The following is an 18,447-nucleotide window of genomic DNA, read 5'->3' as shown; positions in this document are numbered from 1 at the left end:
GTGATCTTAATCGTGCTGCAAGCAGACCGTTCTCAACAGTGCCTGACACAGCAGGTGCAAACCTGTGCCCGGATTCCGTCCCCGTATGATGTTCGGTGAGTTACCGCTGCTCGCATAATGCGTCCATCTCGACGTAGGTCTGTACTACGCGGACGTCCAGAAGCTGGTCCACAATTGCGAATATGTTCCACAGACCACTGCCCAAAGTAGCGACGCAGCACCGATACACTGTGGCCGACATGCGCAGCATTCCATCATTACGTCCACTCAGCTGCGAGCAATTGTGGACCAGCTTCTGGACGTCCGCGTAGTACAGACCTACGTCAAGATGGACGCATTATGCTGAGTGGACGCAGTTTCACAAAACGACCCCGTTCAAATGGCTGAAGCTGTTCAACAGGGACACGTACTCGTTGGTGCGGCATTGTTGTGGCCTAAAATGAATGTTGCAAACAATGTTCTCTAAATTCGGCACAGTTACAGCCTGTAGAGTCAAAATAAGACAGTGACAAATCATTAACACTACAAACCCTCAGTACGCACATGCGGTGTCACTGTACACAATCCCTGAGGGTATTATATCTTTTCCTGCCGAGTGGAACCAATAATTTGCTAAAGGTAATATAGGTTACGAAAAGAACAGTATTAACAAGAAGCACTTTGGAATATGGAACTGAACACACGTCGCCATAGAGGTGGCGGAGAGGGGCAATAGCCGTGACTGAATAATAGAATGGATGTTCACATGTCTCACATATACAGTCTAACAGCGTAAAACACCTTACGGTGTGGAATATGAAATACGGAGTTAACCACTTCCTGGCGTTTCTGTTCCACTCGAAAATATTACACGCGAAGGAAGATTGTATGTACATTTCCGTATGAGCTTGAATTTTTCGGATTTTACAATCTTACTAAGTTCGTGAGATATGCTTGGACGAATGTGATATGTTGCTTGACGCTTCTTGGAAAGTGCGCTTTCGTAACTTTTATATAAAATTATTCCGTTTAGTACAAAGCCTCTCATTTAACGTCTACCCTGAAGCTCTGATTATCTTAAAGGCACTCCTGCGCAGTTTTTCCTTTCGACTTTTTCTGTCTCTTCTATTTATTAGGCCCATGAAGTTCCCAGACCGAAGGCCAGCTCTTACGAACAGGCCACCGGGAAATTAACTTATTCGTGGATGAATTAAATTTCCTTAGAATTATACCTATTATTTCAGTCTGGTATTTGCCTGGTCTTTGTATCCGTGACTACTTTCATATCTGTATCTTTTTAGGACATATGTAGTTATCTTCGACCTAGTCTCACAGATGGTCTGATGGCCCGTGAGCTTAGAGTTGTTCACCAACATTATCGTACAACCCAGAAGTCAAGGGAGCCAGCGCGCTTTCTGATACACAAGTGCTGCTGGCATTTCTACTTTCAAGGGGAGGCCGCCAATTGTGAATTTCAGATTCAATTCATACTGCACATAATAAAAGCTCATGGCCAGAGGTCTAATGTGGCAAAGCACCAAGATGCACTTCTCAGCCGTTGTCGAGAAAATCGACAGTTAAAATAAACCGTTGCGGTGAAATACTCTCTACGATTAATAATTTTCTACAGCGTCGTGGCGCAGCGGTAAGCGCTCGGGTTCGTAATCCGAAGGTCGCCGGATCGAATCTCGCGCCATGTAACGTTTTTTTTTGTATTTTTTTGTAATTCAAATGTGTGTTATATATATATATATATATATACATTTGAAATAAGTTGTTGAAAGTCGTTTGTCGTGGAAAAACTGGCGACTTCGATCATCATTATGTTTTCCGCAAACAAAGTTGTATTTCACAAATGTTATTAATTGTCTTCATAATGTTAACCACGTATAGTTAACGGAAGACGTAGAAACGATATTCCGAAACGAATACGTATAGCGTAAGTCAAACGTTCGAATTAGAATAGAGACCCCACGAACACAAATTTGCTGCGGCAGGTATGAAATATAAACTCCGTTACTCGCTCGTTACACTTTAACGACAGATGTTGAATGGGCCGAAACGAGCCGCCGCATAACAGCGTAGTTGCCTGCTAACTTCGAAAGAAGGTAGATGCGGTCCCTAGCGCAACTTATAACATCGTCGAAAATCAGTGCGGACGTGAGAGCTTTGGTACACCCTGTTAAACGCAAAAATGGAGGCGGTACAATTGGAGAGCGATCCGCCTTCACCAACATGCATAAGCAATTCATTAATAGTTTATATATATTTGAATTACAAAAAACTAATAATAAAAAAATTTTGCATGGCGCGAGATTCGATCCGGCGACCTTCGGATTACGAACCCGAGCGCTTACCGCTGCGCCACGACGCTGTAGAAAACTATTTATCGTAGAGAGTATTTCACCGCAACGGTTTCTTTTAACTGTCGATTTTCTCGACAACGGCTGAGAAGTGCATCTTGGTGCTTTGCCACGTTACACCTCTGGCCATGAGCTTTTATTATGCGCAGTATGAATCGAATCTGAATTTCACAATTGGCGGCCTCCCCTTGTTTAACCACCTTCTACCTACGCCATTTGTCGTTTGCGATCCCCAGAGACGTGATAATCCGAGAGCACAAACAAGTGTTTAACGTCAGCGGTTTTTGCCTGTAGTTATGCGCGTGTCCCTAGATCTATACCTTTTTGTTCCAATAGTTTGAGTAGCTTCATTGTTAGAGTAATCTGCGGTGAACTGATACTATGAGGTGAGAAAATCCTTTCGCATAACCTACGTGGAATCGGCGTTCCTCAGATATGGCGTCTTTGCCTCTACTGAGTGATTCACAAATCTCTGCAATGCTCGTTACAGCGTTCGTGTTACCATGAAAAGGGCGAACCCCGGTACGAATCTTCTGCAGTGAACACCGTAAGATATGCAATGACTTAATCAACAAAGATTCCCATCAAGTACGACAACACGACGCTGCCATGCGATAGGAGGGGAGACCGATTGGATAGCGGTCCCATCGACCTCAATTTGCGGATAAATGTCTTTATTTCGCTTAACCCCAGCAATAGCAAGATATTTTCCATAACGTGCATTACCAAGCGGAAAGGGGGAAAGGGGGGGGGTACTTTGTGCTTACTCTAAGAAATATGTAAAAAATTCTTTAAATGTTATTTAATTATATTAATAACGAGCCTTTTAAAGAGGTACGGATGTGGTGGTAAGTAGGGTCCAACAACTGATCTTTTAGCACATTCTTCGCATTATCAACGCAGTTTTGATCATGTAGACTACCGACTTTGTGACCACTACAAAGAAAATTTTAAATGCAAATTTCGTACATTGTTGTTGACTTTTACTCTCGATATACTTTTGAAAGGGACACTGATGTGTAAGAAAGACCCTGAATCTGAAAATGCCGAATACGACTTGCACTGGGGGAAGTGACATCTACTACTGAGGCATGCCGGGGTTAACCCTAAGTGGAATCTGGAAAAAGAATGCATTAAAAACTCTAAACACTTTTTTGAAAATTTTAAAATATAAAATAACTGACTAGATTAAAACTTTCCAAAAGGTGGGCATAAAGTGCCCTTCGCTCCCCACGCTGGTATTGCAACGGTTAAGCTACGACCCCGTCATTTGTTTGATGTGATTTGAAGATCCCACAGAGAACCGTCGGAAGCAGATCTGAAGCCGCTCCTCCAGAATACGAGTATTCTCCAGCTAGCTCGGTACGAAAGGGATTTGGTGGCATTTTAAGAGCATAATTCAGAGAATGGTTGATACGATTTGAGAGTGCACAAACCGGTTAATATATCCAGTTTCTTGGTTAGTGTAGACTTAACATACTATTCTCTGTTGTGAACGCTTTTTGCGAAAAAAATGTATAAAGGGAACAATGACAGGCTGTTCGTAGTATTAGTTGGTTTTCATGTCATTTAGCCGAAAACTACTAACACTTCGAAGCAAAGATATTGGAATGAAAGTAAAGCATTAGCAGAGAAAAATGCATGTCATCAGCATTAACACACGACTAAAACGTGAATATACAATCATTACTGTAACTGTACAATCGAGAGCACGAAACACTGACAATGATAGATATTAATCACGTCATACTTGGGACGAGATTCTAAGATTCAATTATGAACTAACTCAACAGCTTAATAATTTGAGAGTTGCAACATTTTATAGACGGTCTTGAGTTAACGTTAAAAATCATCTAAACTACTAACAAAAGAAAATCGATATCACAGATAAATTAGAAGATCTTGTATTTGGTATTCAGCCAAGGAGATCCTCCTCCTAAAATCACTGACGCAGATAACTATTACCCGCAGGCCATCGTCTGAGAGAAGCTCCTGCGCGACGGACAGGTGCTATTTAAAACACTAGCCACGCGCCAGCGCCACGCGCCTGGCTGCCGCCTCGAGCCACAATGGTTTCTGCTTCCGCTACCGCCCCTTCTGTCGGAGTTTGCTATTTGCAGTAGATTAGTCCTCCGTAAACAAGCGTCTAATCCTCCTGTTGCTGCTAAACTTCTTGCAGCTAATGCTAAAACAGGGTGAGTACAATGCTGGTTTAGATGAGGGAACCGTTGACAGTCTTAATGAGCAAACCCCGTACTTCAGTGATGAGCAGAATTGGAAACTTCAGAAGATAAGTCTTGAATAAATGCTCCATGGAGTTCTTGCCACGTCAGGTTCGTCAGTCTCGAGCTTTCGACGACTTCGTCTCTCGTCATCTCAGGAGGTAGGATTTCAGTAGGTCATTGGGTATTTTCGTTGGTCGATTGTCATGGGGACGTCACAAAGTCCGCGCATTGGATGCTGAAAGACAATAGACAAATCAATTGAGTCTTCCACTATCTAACGAGATCAGCATAGCTACCAGAGTTCTTCAGTCAAAGACATCGGCATAATCGCCGGTAGCATATGGAAGTTCCGGGACTTCGTGACGGCTTCATGAAATAAATTAGCCAACTAAAGTACTTAACTACCTACTGAAATCTAATCTCTGACGATAACGTCGGAGGAAGTCATCGAAAGCTCGGGACTAGCAAATCTAACGCGACAAGAGCTCCGTGAAGCATTTATTCAAGACAGCCACCTCGAGAAACTACGACCTCATAGTCCAGATATCTGTTCTCGAGAATCAAAATTAATGAAACGTATCAGAGAACCTAGAACTTTAAGGAGTACAGCCGAACTGATACGGCCGCTGTACACTTCAGCCACGCAGCCATCAGTTTTCGGTATCTAGCACGCCTTGTACATTTTTGTGAGACATTTATTTTTAAGGAAAATAAACATGATTTTTCCTTGTTGAACAGAGGCTAAATTAAAAATTACGCAACTTTTTCTAAAATATTGTATATCCTTGTGTTTTTATAACTTCTTGAAACTGATGAAAATTTTCAGTGAAATTCTATATTAATGCAAATAAAGTTTTGCATGATCCAAAATTTTCTTTAAATGCGTAACCAATGCAACTTATTATTTATAAGTGTGTGCTCGGAACTGCCGTACAACAGGCAGCTAGAAATAAAAACTTTGATGTAACTATGTTAATGGCGATTGAGCTCTGTGGGAGTGGACTGAATTTCTTGAAGAAACACAGGAACCGGCCACTTTTGTACAGCTTTATTTATGCCAAGACGAGTATTGAGCTTTCACCCGCGTTCAGTTTTTGTATCTTTGTCTTGCAGCAGCAGCAGCAGCAGCAGCAGCAGCAGCTGCTGCTGCTGCTTCTTCTTCTTTCAAAATAGGTCGATAAAAGGATTGTGTTGATGTTATAAATATGCTACCCCGACTGAGGATTGGTGGAAGCCCGAATCGCGTCTTGGCATAAATAAAGAAATATAAAAAGTGACTGGTTGGTATATTTCTTAGAGTAATAAACACAGAAATATGCATCCGAGAACAGAGGACTTTCACGAGAACCAACAACTCGTTCTGAAGTAGAGTGCTGTCGACTCGAGGCGATCAGCAAAGTAAAACGGGAGGTCTTTTACTCCTACGTGGTATTCGAATACTCTACGTCGGTTCTCGCGAAAACAGAATATGTTGGAATCGAGAAATCCTCAGTTCTCGAATTGTCCAACACAGAAACATGGTTGTTTGTTGCAATAGGTAATGCAGGCAGGTGACGATATTAGTGCGACCCAGTAAACTGCGTAGACCTGCTAACTCTGTCAAAGCTAGTAATGAAGTAAAGGGTATACTCACATATTCCCTGACGTTCTTGGTGCGGACGGCTTTGTAGGATGCATAGGCCGGGTACAGCGTTCCGAAGACGAGTCTGAGGACAGAATAAAGGAGCCGCATGTCAGACAAGTGCAGACTGGAGAGCGCTGGCCGGCGCTGGACCTGGAGGCGGCTGGACCCCTGCCAGGGAGGGGTGGCCGCCAATCAGCGCCTGCACAGCTCAGCTCAGCTCACGTGCAACACTGCTCACTACCCTTAACACCTCAGCACCTCCAGAGATTTTGCAAGATCGTGCCCACATGCAGTGGTAGTAGTAGTAGTAGTAGTAGTAGTAGTAGTAGTAGTAAAGCACTAGTAACAGTAGTAGTAGCACAGTTATAAAGAGGACGGTTCAGTAATTTTCTATACAGGGTGCATCGCCTAAAACTTGCACCGCAAATATTGCGGAAATGGAAAGTGCTATTTAAGTGCGTTTTCCACAGAATGACTTGGTAGTCAGAGGCTAGTACTGTTAGCCGGTAAACAGAGAGTAATAATATTTAGAAAGTGTATTTTCTATGTAAACACAAACAGTTTCAAATGGAACAATGCCAATTGATACTAACAAATTAAAAGTAGTGTAAATTAGAATGCAGTGGTGCGTGTTGCAGGATTCTAGTACGATTCGTTTGCGAGATATCTTATTTTGAAAAGTCTCCATACCGAAAACACTCGCTTCTCCCATTCAATATGCGTAATTATTAGGTGCGATAGTGTTATGTTTGCTTACAGGGTGCTTGTGTGTTCCTTCAGTGCACTGTGTCCGCCCCGATATCTCAGTGGTCAGAGCGACGGAGTTTCATGCCAAGGGGCCCAAGTTCGATTCCCGGCTGGGTCGGAGATTTTCTCCGCTCATGTCTCTCTCACCACCACCAATGTCAAAGGCATTTCCTATTTAAAAATGGTATGTTTGCACAAAAAATGCAGTTTCTAAGTATTATTACCTTCTGTTGATTAACAACACGAACCCCTGGCTACCAATTATTCAATGAAAACCGCAAACCAATAGTTTCCATTTTCGCAATATTTGCGGTTCAAGTTTTAAGTGATTCATCCTGTATACAGAGCGATTCAGCTAAGCTGTTCGTGTCAAATATTGCTGGAATCATTTAAGTGATCGTAATTCTGTTCTAACGTAGATGAATTGCGAGAAAGTCCTCACTAAATGATGTATAGTTACTTTTCATAGCTACATTAATTACAGACACATCTGTATCAACATTTTCAAATAGTACTACAGTAATTTCTGCAGTAAGTGTCTTAGTCCTGGAAAAGTAATTTAACGAAGTTTCGTTAATATAAGGCCCATTCAAAAAGAATGAAGCCGGAGGCTGTGAAGTAGAAACCGCTGACAGGATCGTCATGTCATTAGCTACGGAACAAGCAGCATTCCCCACAAGAGCGCTGACGTCCCAAACTTGGCGCTAGAGGAACACGCGCGCGAACACCCACGTTACGACAGAGCACCCACAAGACCACAAGTAAACAAGATTTTTGTAATTTTTTATGTTTATGTTACGTGAAGTTTAGAACTGAAGTATCAGTGTCAAAGCGATTCGATGCAACCCTCCATAATTTTCGAGAGAATCGATTTGAAGTATTCCGAGTTCTTAAGTAGTCTAAACTAAGATCGATTTTTCGACTGGCACTGTAACTCTGTGGTAGAGAACTTGCCTAACATGTGAGTGATCAGTGTTACATTCCTGGCCAACGCAAATTTTAAACAGAGGGGCATGTTCCATGTGCATTTCCGTGAAGCGTAAAACACGTATAAAGACGGAAAAAATCGGTAGCACTCTAGACTGGTAATGGATGATCCCTGGTTCAAGTCTCGTTTCGCTCTTTTGGTCTTCTTTTGTTCAGTTCGAATACCTGCGTCACTTAATGATAAAGTCCATTAAATATATGCTTATTAGCACATATCTAATTGTAACAGCTATGAAAAATGCACATTTTTCTAATTACTTTTCACACACAAAAATTCAATTTTCATTTCGAACATAGATTCTTAATTACTAGTATCCATTTTTACAACAATTGCTAATAAAGATCTTTGAAATTAAAAAAAATTAAATTTTTTCATCTTTATGTATTTTAACCTTCACGAAAATTCTCGTAGAACGTGCACCTTTCTTTAAAAATTTGTCATAGTGGGGAGTTCAACCCAGACTGCCCATAAGACGGGCAAGCACTATACCGCAGAGCCACGCTCCCTGTTGTTAAATAGACATTGCTATAGGGCATCTGAAGACTTTAATCTCAATTTTCTCGAGAGTTGCATCGAACTGCTTTCGGGGTTAATATTTCAGTTCTGAACTTCATGTACCACACATACTAAAAGTTAGAAAACTCCGATTTCCGTTGATATCCTAGTCAGTCGTGCTGAAAACAATGAAATGGATGGTTCAATAGAAGAACGAATGGGATTATTGCTTTTCCTGACAGCGGAAGAAATTTGGGAAACGGAAACACCGAGGAGAGGCCCAAGTGTACTGCGAGCACTGTATAGCCGTTGCAACGGCCCAGTCGTGGCACAAGCGCTCAGGAAAGAATGTTAGCCAATGATGTACGGACGGGAACAACATACCATATTACCGATGCCATTGTCCAGCAGGTGGACGCCCTCATTATTCAAGACTCGTGAGTTACGGTAGCATCTACTGTCACAGAGGCTGAACTGAGCACCGGAAGTGTCCACATCATCATTAAGGACAGACTGAAATTTCGCAAAATGTGTTGCCTAATGGGGGCCTGACTGGCTTCAGCCAATAGCGGAGGCGTGTCGAATACTATTAGATCTTTAACATATAAAGCACTAGGCCACGGATGGGGTGGGGATGGGAGTGGGGGGTACGAGTTCCTGTCAGGAGTGGCTGCTGGAAATGAGACTTGGAGCCGGCCGGAGTGGCCGTGCGGTTCTAGGCGCTGCAGTCTGGAACCGAGCGACCGCTACGGTCGCAGGTTCGAATCCTGCCTCGGGCATGGATGTGTGTGATGTCCTTAGGTTAGTTAGGTTTAATTGGTTCTAAGTTCAAGGCGACTGATGACCTCATAAGTTAAGTCGCATAGTGCTCAGAGCCATTTGAGCCAATGAGACTTGGTGTTATCACTTCGAATCCGAGGCCAAACGACAAGGTCTCCAGTGGAAATATGCAGGGTCGCCGCCACACCAGAAATCTAAAGCCGTCCACACAAGTGTGGAAGAAGTTATTGCTCATTTTCTTTTCTGACCAAAAGAGACCCTTTTTGTCGACTTCTTGCACCGCGGCAGCTCGCCTGAACAGCAATAATACTTATGGAGCTCTTACTAACATTCGAATGGGATATCCAGTCACCCGGTCTCCCTGCGATCTCCCCATTTCTGGTGAACTGAAGAGGGTTTTGAGAGGCAAACGATTCATCTCGGACGACGATGTCAAGGAGCCAGTTCGGAAATAGGCCACAACGCAGTCCCAGTAATTTTCCAAGAGCCAATCACCGCCTTGTGTCGCAGAGAAACAAGTTCCTCAATAGTGCTGCGTAGCAGTTTTGAAATAAAAGTACAAATTTTTGTTTATAGGCCTATGACTCAGTTTTTTTAAATACCTGTAATACTTTCCGAATAATTATATCTAGACCTCAGGATTTAACTGTTTTGAAAAATGAAACCGACTGCTGTTTACACGGAAGTTCGTAGTTTCTTACCCAAGTAAGGAACTGCTATATGTCATATGGGTTATGAAGTAAAAAGCATTGCACAATTGTGATACCGGTATAAAAGGAGCACAGAGGTAACGTGGGTTTCATTCTGCATGTGTCGTTCACGTGTATTTTACAAATCAGGGAAACCTAGACATTCTTAACGGAGAGTGCAGAAGGAACACTAAGAGAACAGTCCAGTTGTACGTTCAGAAGTATATCAACAGACTGTGTCAAGACTTTTCCCTTTTCCCCTTTCCCCTCCTCCTCCTACTCTCCAGCAGAACTCTGGCCGATATGAAAGCAGAATTGTTACCGTAGTTAATTAAGGAATGATCCTTGGATGCTATGTTCTTTGGCTTCCAGTTGGCGTGCCAGTCCAATCACGCGGAGAGAAGAGTGATTAGTATCAGTTTCAATTGATATGTTTTACACTGTTCAGCTTTTATAAGTATAGACCCTCAAGCTGCGTCAATATGGAGTGCCCCAGCAGCCTGAAGTGACAATTCCGTACAACAACAGTAACTGCCGCACAAGACAGTAGTAGATTTAACGCTCGAAATAGTTAAATCCTAAGTTGTAAATGTTATAAAGTCTCCGAAACTACAACTCTGATAATGAAGAGAGAAACGCCATTGAATTTCCCTCTTTTAGAACTACAATATTAGCAGTTTAGCTTCGCCTTTCAAATGGAAGTATAGTAGTGTCAACAGGTCTGTATATTGCTATCAAAACTGACAAGACGACGTGCAGTGAGGACTTTCTCACAATGCATGTGGGTGGAAACAATTTCAATACCTTAAACGATTCCGAGAACACACACACACACACACACACACACACACACACACAATGTCTAGTATATAGACGTCTCGTTTTCGGCAATGAGTTACTGTGTTTTTTCTGATTTTTTTTGTCATAGTTTCTAAATACCAGTACACAAATGAGTTTTCTGGATTTCTTCAGTACAAGAGAAAATTATTACGTGCAAAATGATCCATCGAAAACAGATAACGTGGGGACAAAAGATAATCAGATCTTCGAGGCTACCAACTTCGACGATTAATACCCTATCAGGGAGAAGTGAAATCGCTTCAGAGCCTCTGAAACAAAACAAACCAAACTTTTTCTGGCCTATCACCATACAGCGGAGATGCTGAGTCGCAGATAGGCACAACTTGTTTCAGTTGCCTGAGAATGCAGTTGTGTGTGCGAGTTGCGGTTGTGCGTGCGCGCTCGTGTGTGTGTGTGTGTGTGTGTGTGTGTGTGTGTGTGTGTGTGTGTCGTTGACGAACGTCTTACTGGCCGAAAGCTTTAATTGTGTGAGTCTTTTGTTGTGCCTATATGTGACTCAGCATCTTCGCTATATGACAAGTGGCAACTTTCATTTTCATTACAATTATTACATTCCATCCGGGATTTTCCATTGTTTCATTTTTCTGGCCTGGTAACATGTCCAGAACGTCAAGAAAACTGTAATAATTGTTTACTTGTGGTGTTCGTCTGACATATAAACTGCTTTACGGTGTCATTTGTCAAATCCGTGTCGTCTTATAGTACTACAGGTGGCTACATATCACCTTGCGAAGCTGCCAAAATGTACATGTCGCGCAGTCTGAAAAGACATTGCAGTCGCCTGGATGACTGGTTCCGTGATTTTCGCTGAAACTGAAATTTTGCTTTTAGATGGAAAATTTGTGACGAGATGAAAGTTATACTTTAGTCTGTTTATTGTGAAATTTGCCGCAGGTAACATTTAGATCTTTTTTGCACGAACTTCAACATAGCTAGGCACCCACATGAGGATCGCTGACTACGACCAGCAGGTATGTCTACCGAAGAAATTACTGAAAAAGTCCACAAGATTGCCGCTTATCTTCGGACATGTCATGTCATAGGTGTGTCTATGGATGCGGCAATTAATATTTTACATCAGTTAGCGATCAAAGAAATGTTAGCTCGATGGTATCGCTTGGTTGGTGAATGTGGACGACACATCGAAGCTGTGTCTGCAGCAATTCAGGTCACATCCGAAGCAATTTTGCATCAGGTTCTCACTGATAACACACAGATTCAAACCAAGAAAGAATTAAAACCATGGATTTCTACTGCTGTTTTAAAAATTATAAACAGTGTTTTCTTGCATTGGTGGTAAGACATAGTGACTACTTAAGTGTCAAATATACATAGTAATTGACTTCAAGTATTTGAGATAGCCTTTGAGATGCAACTGAAAGTGATTTAAAAATGGACCAGAAACTAATTTGCAGTCAGATGCGATTTTTCGGTTTTTCACTGCACATGTCCTGGACAAAATAGCTCTAGGGAGAACAGGTAGGACCTCCCTCCACCCAGCAGTGTATCTGTGATAACCACGTTGTACGTCACGATGATCGATCAGCTGTCATCTCTCAGGTTTTCTCGGGGTGATTTAACAGTGGGTTCCCGGATATTCAGCTGGGCTGTTTCGATTTTCTGCACAACATTTCGCAGTCAGTCTGGAGTACAAGCAAGGAGTACATACTCGCAGAACCTGACGCCGAAATATTGTGCAGAAAAGGAGAACAACAACTCGGCTGAACAAGTGTAAGCTCGCCGTTGTTCGATCAGTTATCTAGATAGTTAGCAACAGGCCTGTCTCTAACAACAAATAACCACCACCACTTCTGTTCTAAATGATTTTTTTTGCCCTCACTCCCTTCAGAGAAAAAGTGTGAAGAAGGGGGCCATTCTAATACCATTTACCACACACGTTAATATTGTGTTCTCTCATTTGTTCTACGCAGAAAGAATCGTCTGCAACTTGGACCAGTAGTGAATGTGTACCTTTGTCGCCTTCACCCACCGAAAATACTCCGCCCCAGGACGCAACTACTCAAATACGACGCAGTAGTGCATATCCAACACATGAAAGAAATGGCTAGCTTAATGACAAAAATCTTGTCAAACAAAACCACTTTAATTTCATACAGTAACTAGGTTAGTATTAAGAAATTGGTGAAATGGTTAGTCTTTGGCGGCACCTTTTATTAACAAACAGTATGGGTATGTTTATTACACCCTGGAACAAGCGGTAACTTCAATGTTTATTTCAACCATTCGTCTCCCAAATATCACTATTAGTCCATTTGCTGTTCACTTGAATGTACAGTTTCAGTGCCAGAACAGGTGCCTAAGCTAAATCTCCACTCTGGAGCCCACAGTAATAAAAGCCTGTTCAAAGAGAATCAAAAAGAAAACAAAACAAAAATGAGAAATCTTAGAATTCTTAAGAAATGTGCTACGACAATGGTTTGAACATACTCCTAGTCATATACAGGCACGACGTCAAATGTTTCAGAGCAATTCATCTTTTATTTTAAAAAGTCAGACTGCAACGACGAATCTGTAAACATACATTTACACTATGTACTTCGCAAATACACTGAAGCGCCAAAGAAACTGTTATAGGCATGCGTATTCCAATACAGAGATACGCAAACAGGCAGAATACGGCGCTGCGGTCGGCAACGCCTATATAAGTGTCTGCCGCAGTTGTTAGATCGATTACTGCTGCTACAATGGCAGGTTATCAAGATTTAAGTGAGTTTGAACGTGGTGTTACAGTCTGCGCACGAGCAATGGGACACACAATCTCCGAGATAGCAATGAAGTGGGGATTTTTCTCGTAGACCTTTTCACGAGTATACCGTGAATATGAGAAATCCGGTAAATCATCAAATATCCGACATCGCTGTGGCCGGAAAAAAAAATCCTGCAATAATGGAACCAACGAGAACTCAAGAGGATCATTTAACGTTACAGAAGTGCAAATCTTCAGCAAATTGCTGCAGATTTCAATGCTTGGGCGTCAACAAGTGTCAGCGTTCCACATACACAACGAAACATCATCGATATGGATTTTCGGAGCCGAAGACCCACTCATGTACCTTTGATGACTGCACGACACAAAGCTTTACGCCTCGCCTGGGCCCGTCAACATCGACATTGGACTGTCGATGACTGGAAACATGTCTGGTCGGACAAGTCTCGTTTCGAATTGTATCGAGCGAATGGACGTGTACGGGTATGGAGACAACTTCATGAATCCATGGACCCTGAATGTCAGCAGGGGACTGTTCAAGCTGGTGGAGGCTCTGTAATGGTGTGGAGCGTATGCAGTTTGAGTAATATGTAATACCTGATACGTCTAGTTATGATAGGTGACACGTACGTAAGCATCCTGTCTGATCACCTGCATCTGTTCTTATCCATTGCCCATTCTGACGGACTTTGGCAATTCCAGCAGGAGCATGCGACATGTCCCACGTCAAGAAATGCTACAGAGTGGCTCCAGAAACACACTTCTCAGTGTAAACACTTCCGCCCCTCACCAAAATCCCAGACATGAACATTATTGAGCATATCTGGGATGCCTTGCAACGTGCTGTTCAGAAGATGTCTCCATCCTCTCGTACTCTTACGGATTTATGGATAGCCCTGCAGGATTCATGGTGTCAATTCCCTCCAGCACTATTTCAGACATTAGTCGAGTCCATTACAAAACGTGTTGCGCCACTTCTGCGTGCTCGCGGGGGTCCTACACGATATTGGGCAGGTGTACCAGTTTCTTTGGCTCTGCAGTGTATATGCATCGAGGCATCCGAAAAAATGTGCATATACCTACATTTTTCCAGAGTCTAGATGTAAACGTAAATGGTGACGCCGTCTGCGTAGAAGACAGTGATGCGGACGTCTACCTTCACCTTCTGCGACATTGTCAACGTTCCTGCAGCACACACGACATAGGTGCGCACTATTAGAACGGAAGCCTGCATACACCGTTAACCGACTGCCGGCCAGAGATCGCAAACGGACTTCCGGTTTAAACGTGTGTCGCCACAGCTGCATTTTAATCATTACTGAACCGGTAAACTACCTCACCGTTTGAATGTTCCGCCGCAGAACTTTCAACAAGGGTGAAAAACTTGTTGATAATGCCAATAAAATATGAGTAGTGCTTATAAACAATAAATTTTTCTAGAACAACGTTGTGAAACGACAAGAGTGTCATAAACGTACGAACGTTGTTGGAGGTTAACAGAAGGCGACCACGAATCGTTTCGTGTGTATTTCGCAGGGTGGAGATGCGCCTGCACGTACCAAATGATTAAAAATTACACTGTTGTGAAAATATGAGTGCTCTGTTCAATGTTTGCAAGCCTAAACCACCACGATAATGTAATTAGAAATAATTAGATATGGTGTGAAAGTCTTCAACAACTCAGTTAATGGGCAGAGTATGTGAGGTTTATTTGGCTCAGTTCTCATCACAGAACTTTTGTTCCAAGTTTGAACTGTCGCGAGATTGCACTAAGTGATTTAAGGATCGTGATACATTCAGAAAGAATGCGATACTGTATCAGTAAAGACCGTTATGCAAATTTCAGACAAAATCTTCCTAGGAAGCTTCCTAGACTGATGTACATATGATAGGAACTTTCACTCTCGCAAATTGTCAGAGATCTCCGACAACTGATAGAAATTTGAACTAGTCTCGGTCGAAAACTTCAAGTGGAAAACCAAGTGGGGTTATCATAAAAAATTCATAGAATTACATACGACATGAGAATCACCTTGCAGACAATATAATAACGAAAAGACAAAAAGTTTGGCTATTTACACGCTCTCATCAAATACGGCGCAGTGGTCGTTATCTAATCTTAATTGTCACAAATGCCTTGTACGTTTCGTGCTCTGAAGTTTGTAGAAATTGTAAGTTTGTCGAACAATGAAGTAATGATGTGACAAAGGCTGCTTTGTGGTAGTATTTTATTTCGCTGGACTAGTTTCCGGTGTTGCCCATCATTAAGGGTATCTGTATAACATAAGGCACACATCTCTTACAACTTACAGCCTATATTGTAGTGTTTTTTGAATATAAAAGACAAGTCGAATTACAATAAATTGAAAAATCACATGTGCATAAAGCACTACAGTATACACTGTAAGAGAGTAGCTTTAAGAGGTGTGTCTTGTGTAATACAGATACCACTAATGACGGGCAACACCCTAAACTAGACCGGAGAAATAAAATTCTACCACAAAGCACCTTTTTCATACATTTAGTTAATAACATGACATATTTACAATTTTTACAAACGTAGAGAGATTTGTGCTGAGCGTGAGAGCAAAAACGAGGACAATTTTCAAACTGTAGCGTTCCGCAAGTAAAGAAACTCCTGTTAGATGCCTCTCCTAAACACCAGGCCTCAAATCAACAATTTTGTCCTTGTTCCGGGACGGTACAATACTTTATTCCGTGAAACGACAAGGGTTCAGTTCCTGTACTATAAGCGAAAGCGTAGCCCTGCGAAGTGAAGATGGTGCCAATTGCACTGAACTTGCAATCGGAATATCTTCTTGGTAACATTGAGCAAGGATCAGAAGATGAACCTACAAACTGAATCTGTAGGCGCAAGCAATACTTGCAGTAACTCGATGGAACACACATGGAGCTAACAACTATTAAGGCGGCAGGTTCGCAAGGACGCACTCTTCTTAATGACACACATTCCCTTGCCTTGGGTGGGGTTTCTACTGCGCACGCACCAACATACTTTTCAGCCATACTTCCTCTATTACAGTGTCAGAGATACAATGGGCGATGACACATGGAGCATTAAGGACATAAAACAGCTCAGAACTAACGGCCGGATACCACAATTTCCACCGAGAACAATAGCAGAAGCCCACCAATGAACTAACTTTGCTAACAGATTTTAAGCAACCAACTCTTATTCATTACAAGATGATGTAGTAACTGGCTTGTTGACAATGCGACGACGCCCTGTAACGTAGGTCCTAGACAACCGAATAGTTGTGATAATGAAGGCAACATTCAGTTCTTTCTGTGCTAAGTTGTTAGTCGACACAACGTCACTCCAATGAGAACTACGATAGCCATCACCATCTGTCACGATCTTTTAGCGTGTCTGTGCGACAAACACATTTTTGGAACACAACCTACGACCAGCTTAGAAACAGAAATAATGACACTTTCTGCAGGACCTGTCCATTTTGCAGCACAATGCTCAAGTACGTACAGTGCAAGCAGTTACTGATTTGTTTGACTGATGGGGCTGCTAAGTGCTATACCACCTACTGCACTCCCCTGACTTAATCCCTCGTGAGTTCAACTCGATTCCTAAACTGAAGGAAACACTTCACGGCATTCAATTCAAAACTGCTACAAATTATTCGGGCAACAGACCGCGCTGCGCGAACTGTCAACACAACTGGCACAGCTAAGGCTATCCTACGGCTTCCACATAGCTGGCAACGGGTTATACAAAATGTTGGTGACTGCTTTGAAGGGCAGTGAAACTTTTAAACACTTATCTATTTTGTACGAACTGTAAATAAATAGTTGCCACTATTCAAGTTCCAACCCTCATATTTTGGAAGTGATGTCTGTAATGCACTCATCGGAATTTTGCAGGTAACAGCAATCAAATACAGGGAGAGGAAGGTTACCTACACTTTTTACAGGAACTAGACTACAGTGTGAAACTGCAAGGAGATGAAAGTGAAGCTGAGACGGGAGCGATAGAGGATTGCAGCCATTCATCCCAGTGAAACAAATCTGTACACTGAGCTAGCAGCTAGAAGAAACCAAGCTGAAATTTCCAAAGGCAATTGCAGTTCAGGAGGAAGAAGAAATAAAATTGAGGTTTGTCAACGATATTTTAATTATGTCACAGAAACGCAAAGAATTTGGAAGTGCGACTGAATGGAGTGGTTGGAGTCTTGAAGGGTAATAGTATGTAGTCTAACAGTAAGATTGGTTGATTTTGGGGGAGGGGACCAAAGACCGAGGTCATCGGTCCGATCGGATTAGGGAAGGCAATTTTCAAAGGAACCATACCGGCATTTGCCTGAAGCGATTTAAGGAAATCACGGAAAACCTAAATCAGGACGGCCGGACGCGGGTTTGAACCGTCGTTCTCCCGAATGAGAGTCCAGTGTGTTTACTGGGCCACCTCGCTCGGTTAACAATAACGCTACACTAAGGAAATTATATTATCAAATAAGACATTGAAAGTAGATGGCAGTACTAGGAAGGTTGGCGTGATCAAAAGTGATGCCTGCTATTTTTTGTGGAAACTCAAAGCTCTTTAGAGAAAACGTTATTAACATTCTACACCTTTATTCATCAGGAATGCATATTTGCAGTCTTCTCCCCTAGAGGGTTCCGAATTGTAACTTGTAACATGGCGGTGTGTGACTTAACTACGTCGGTGTGAGAGAAACAGAGTGTTGTAATCTAATTTCGAGTTCTACGAGCTCGTCCACACACGGAGCACCCTATCCTTCAGCCTGACAATGGCGGACCACATACGAGCGCTGCGACATCTGCAACAATCCGATGGCTTGGATTCACTGGCATCGATCATCCTTCAGAATCCCGACTTGGCCCTACCCGATTTTCATCTGTTTCCAAAACTTAAAGAACACCGATAATGATGAAGAGGTGCAAGCAGAGGTGATGTGCCTCCGTCTACCAAGTCAA

The 18,447-nt window shown here is 42.4% G+C and overlaps 1 protein-coding gene across 4 annotated transcripts in view; it reads right to left on the bottom strand.

Moving 5' to 3' along the window:
• The window catches only part of LOC126195026 (uncharacterized), a 313,542-nt gene that overhangs the window by 147,897 nt on the left and 147,198 nt on the right, over positions 1-18,447 (bottom strand). Inside the window, exons 2-3 of one of the 4 annotated variants that reach the window (XM_049933466.1) lie at positions 14,563-14,664; positions 6,201-6,273 (exon numbers count right to left, since the gene is read on the bottom strand). Coding sequence is in view for 3 of the 4 variants with exons in the window: in XM_049933464.1 (XP_049789421.1) it covers positions 6,201-6,273; positions 14,563-14,795 (306 nt within the window). In the remaining variant the exon portion in view is untranslated. Of the gene's footprint in view, positions 1-6,200; positions 6,274-14,562; positions 14,890-18,447 lie in introns of those variants that run through there. The other 3 variants (XM_049933464.1, XM_049933463.1, XM_049933465.1) reach the window with 3 other exon arrangements.

This window comes from Schistocerca nitens, chromosome 7 (genome assembly GCF_023898315.1).
Source record: "Schistocerca nitens isolate TAMUIC-IGC-003100 chromosome 7, iqSchNite1.1, whole genome shotgun sequence".
Taxonomy (NCBI): Eukaryota; Metazoa; Arthropoda; class Insecta; order Orthoptera; family Acrididae; genus Schistocerca; species Schistocerca nitens.
This window is presented reverse-complemented; position numbering and strand designations above follow the sequence as displayed.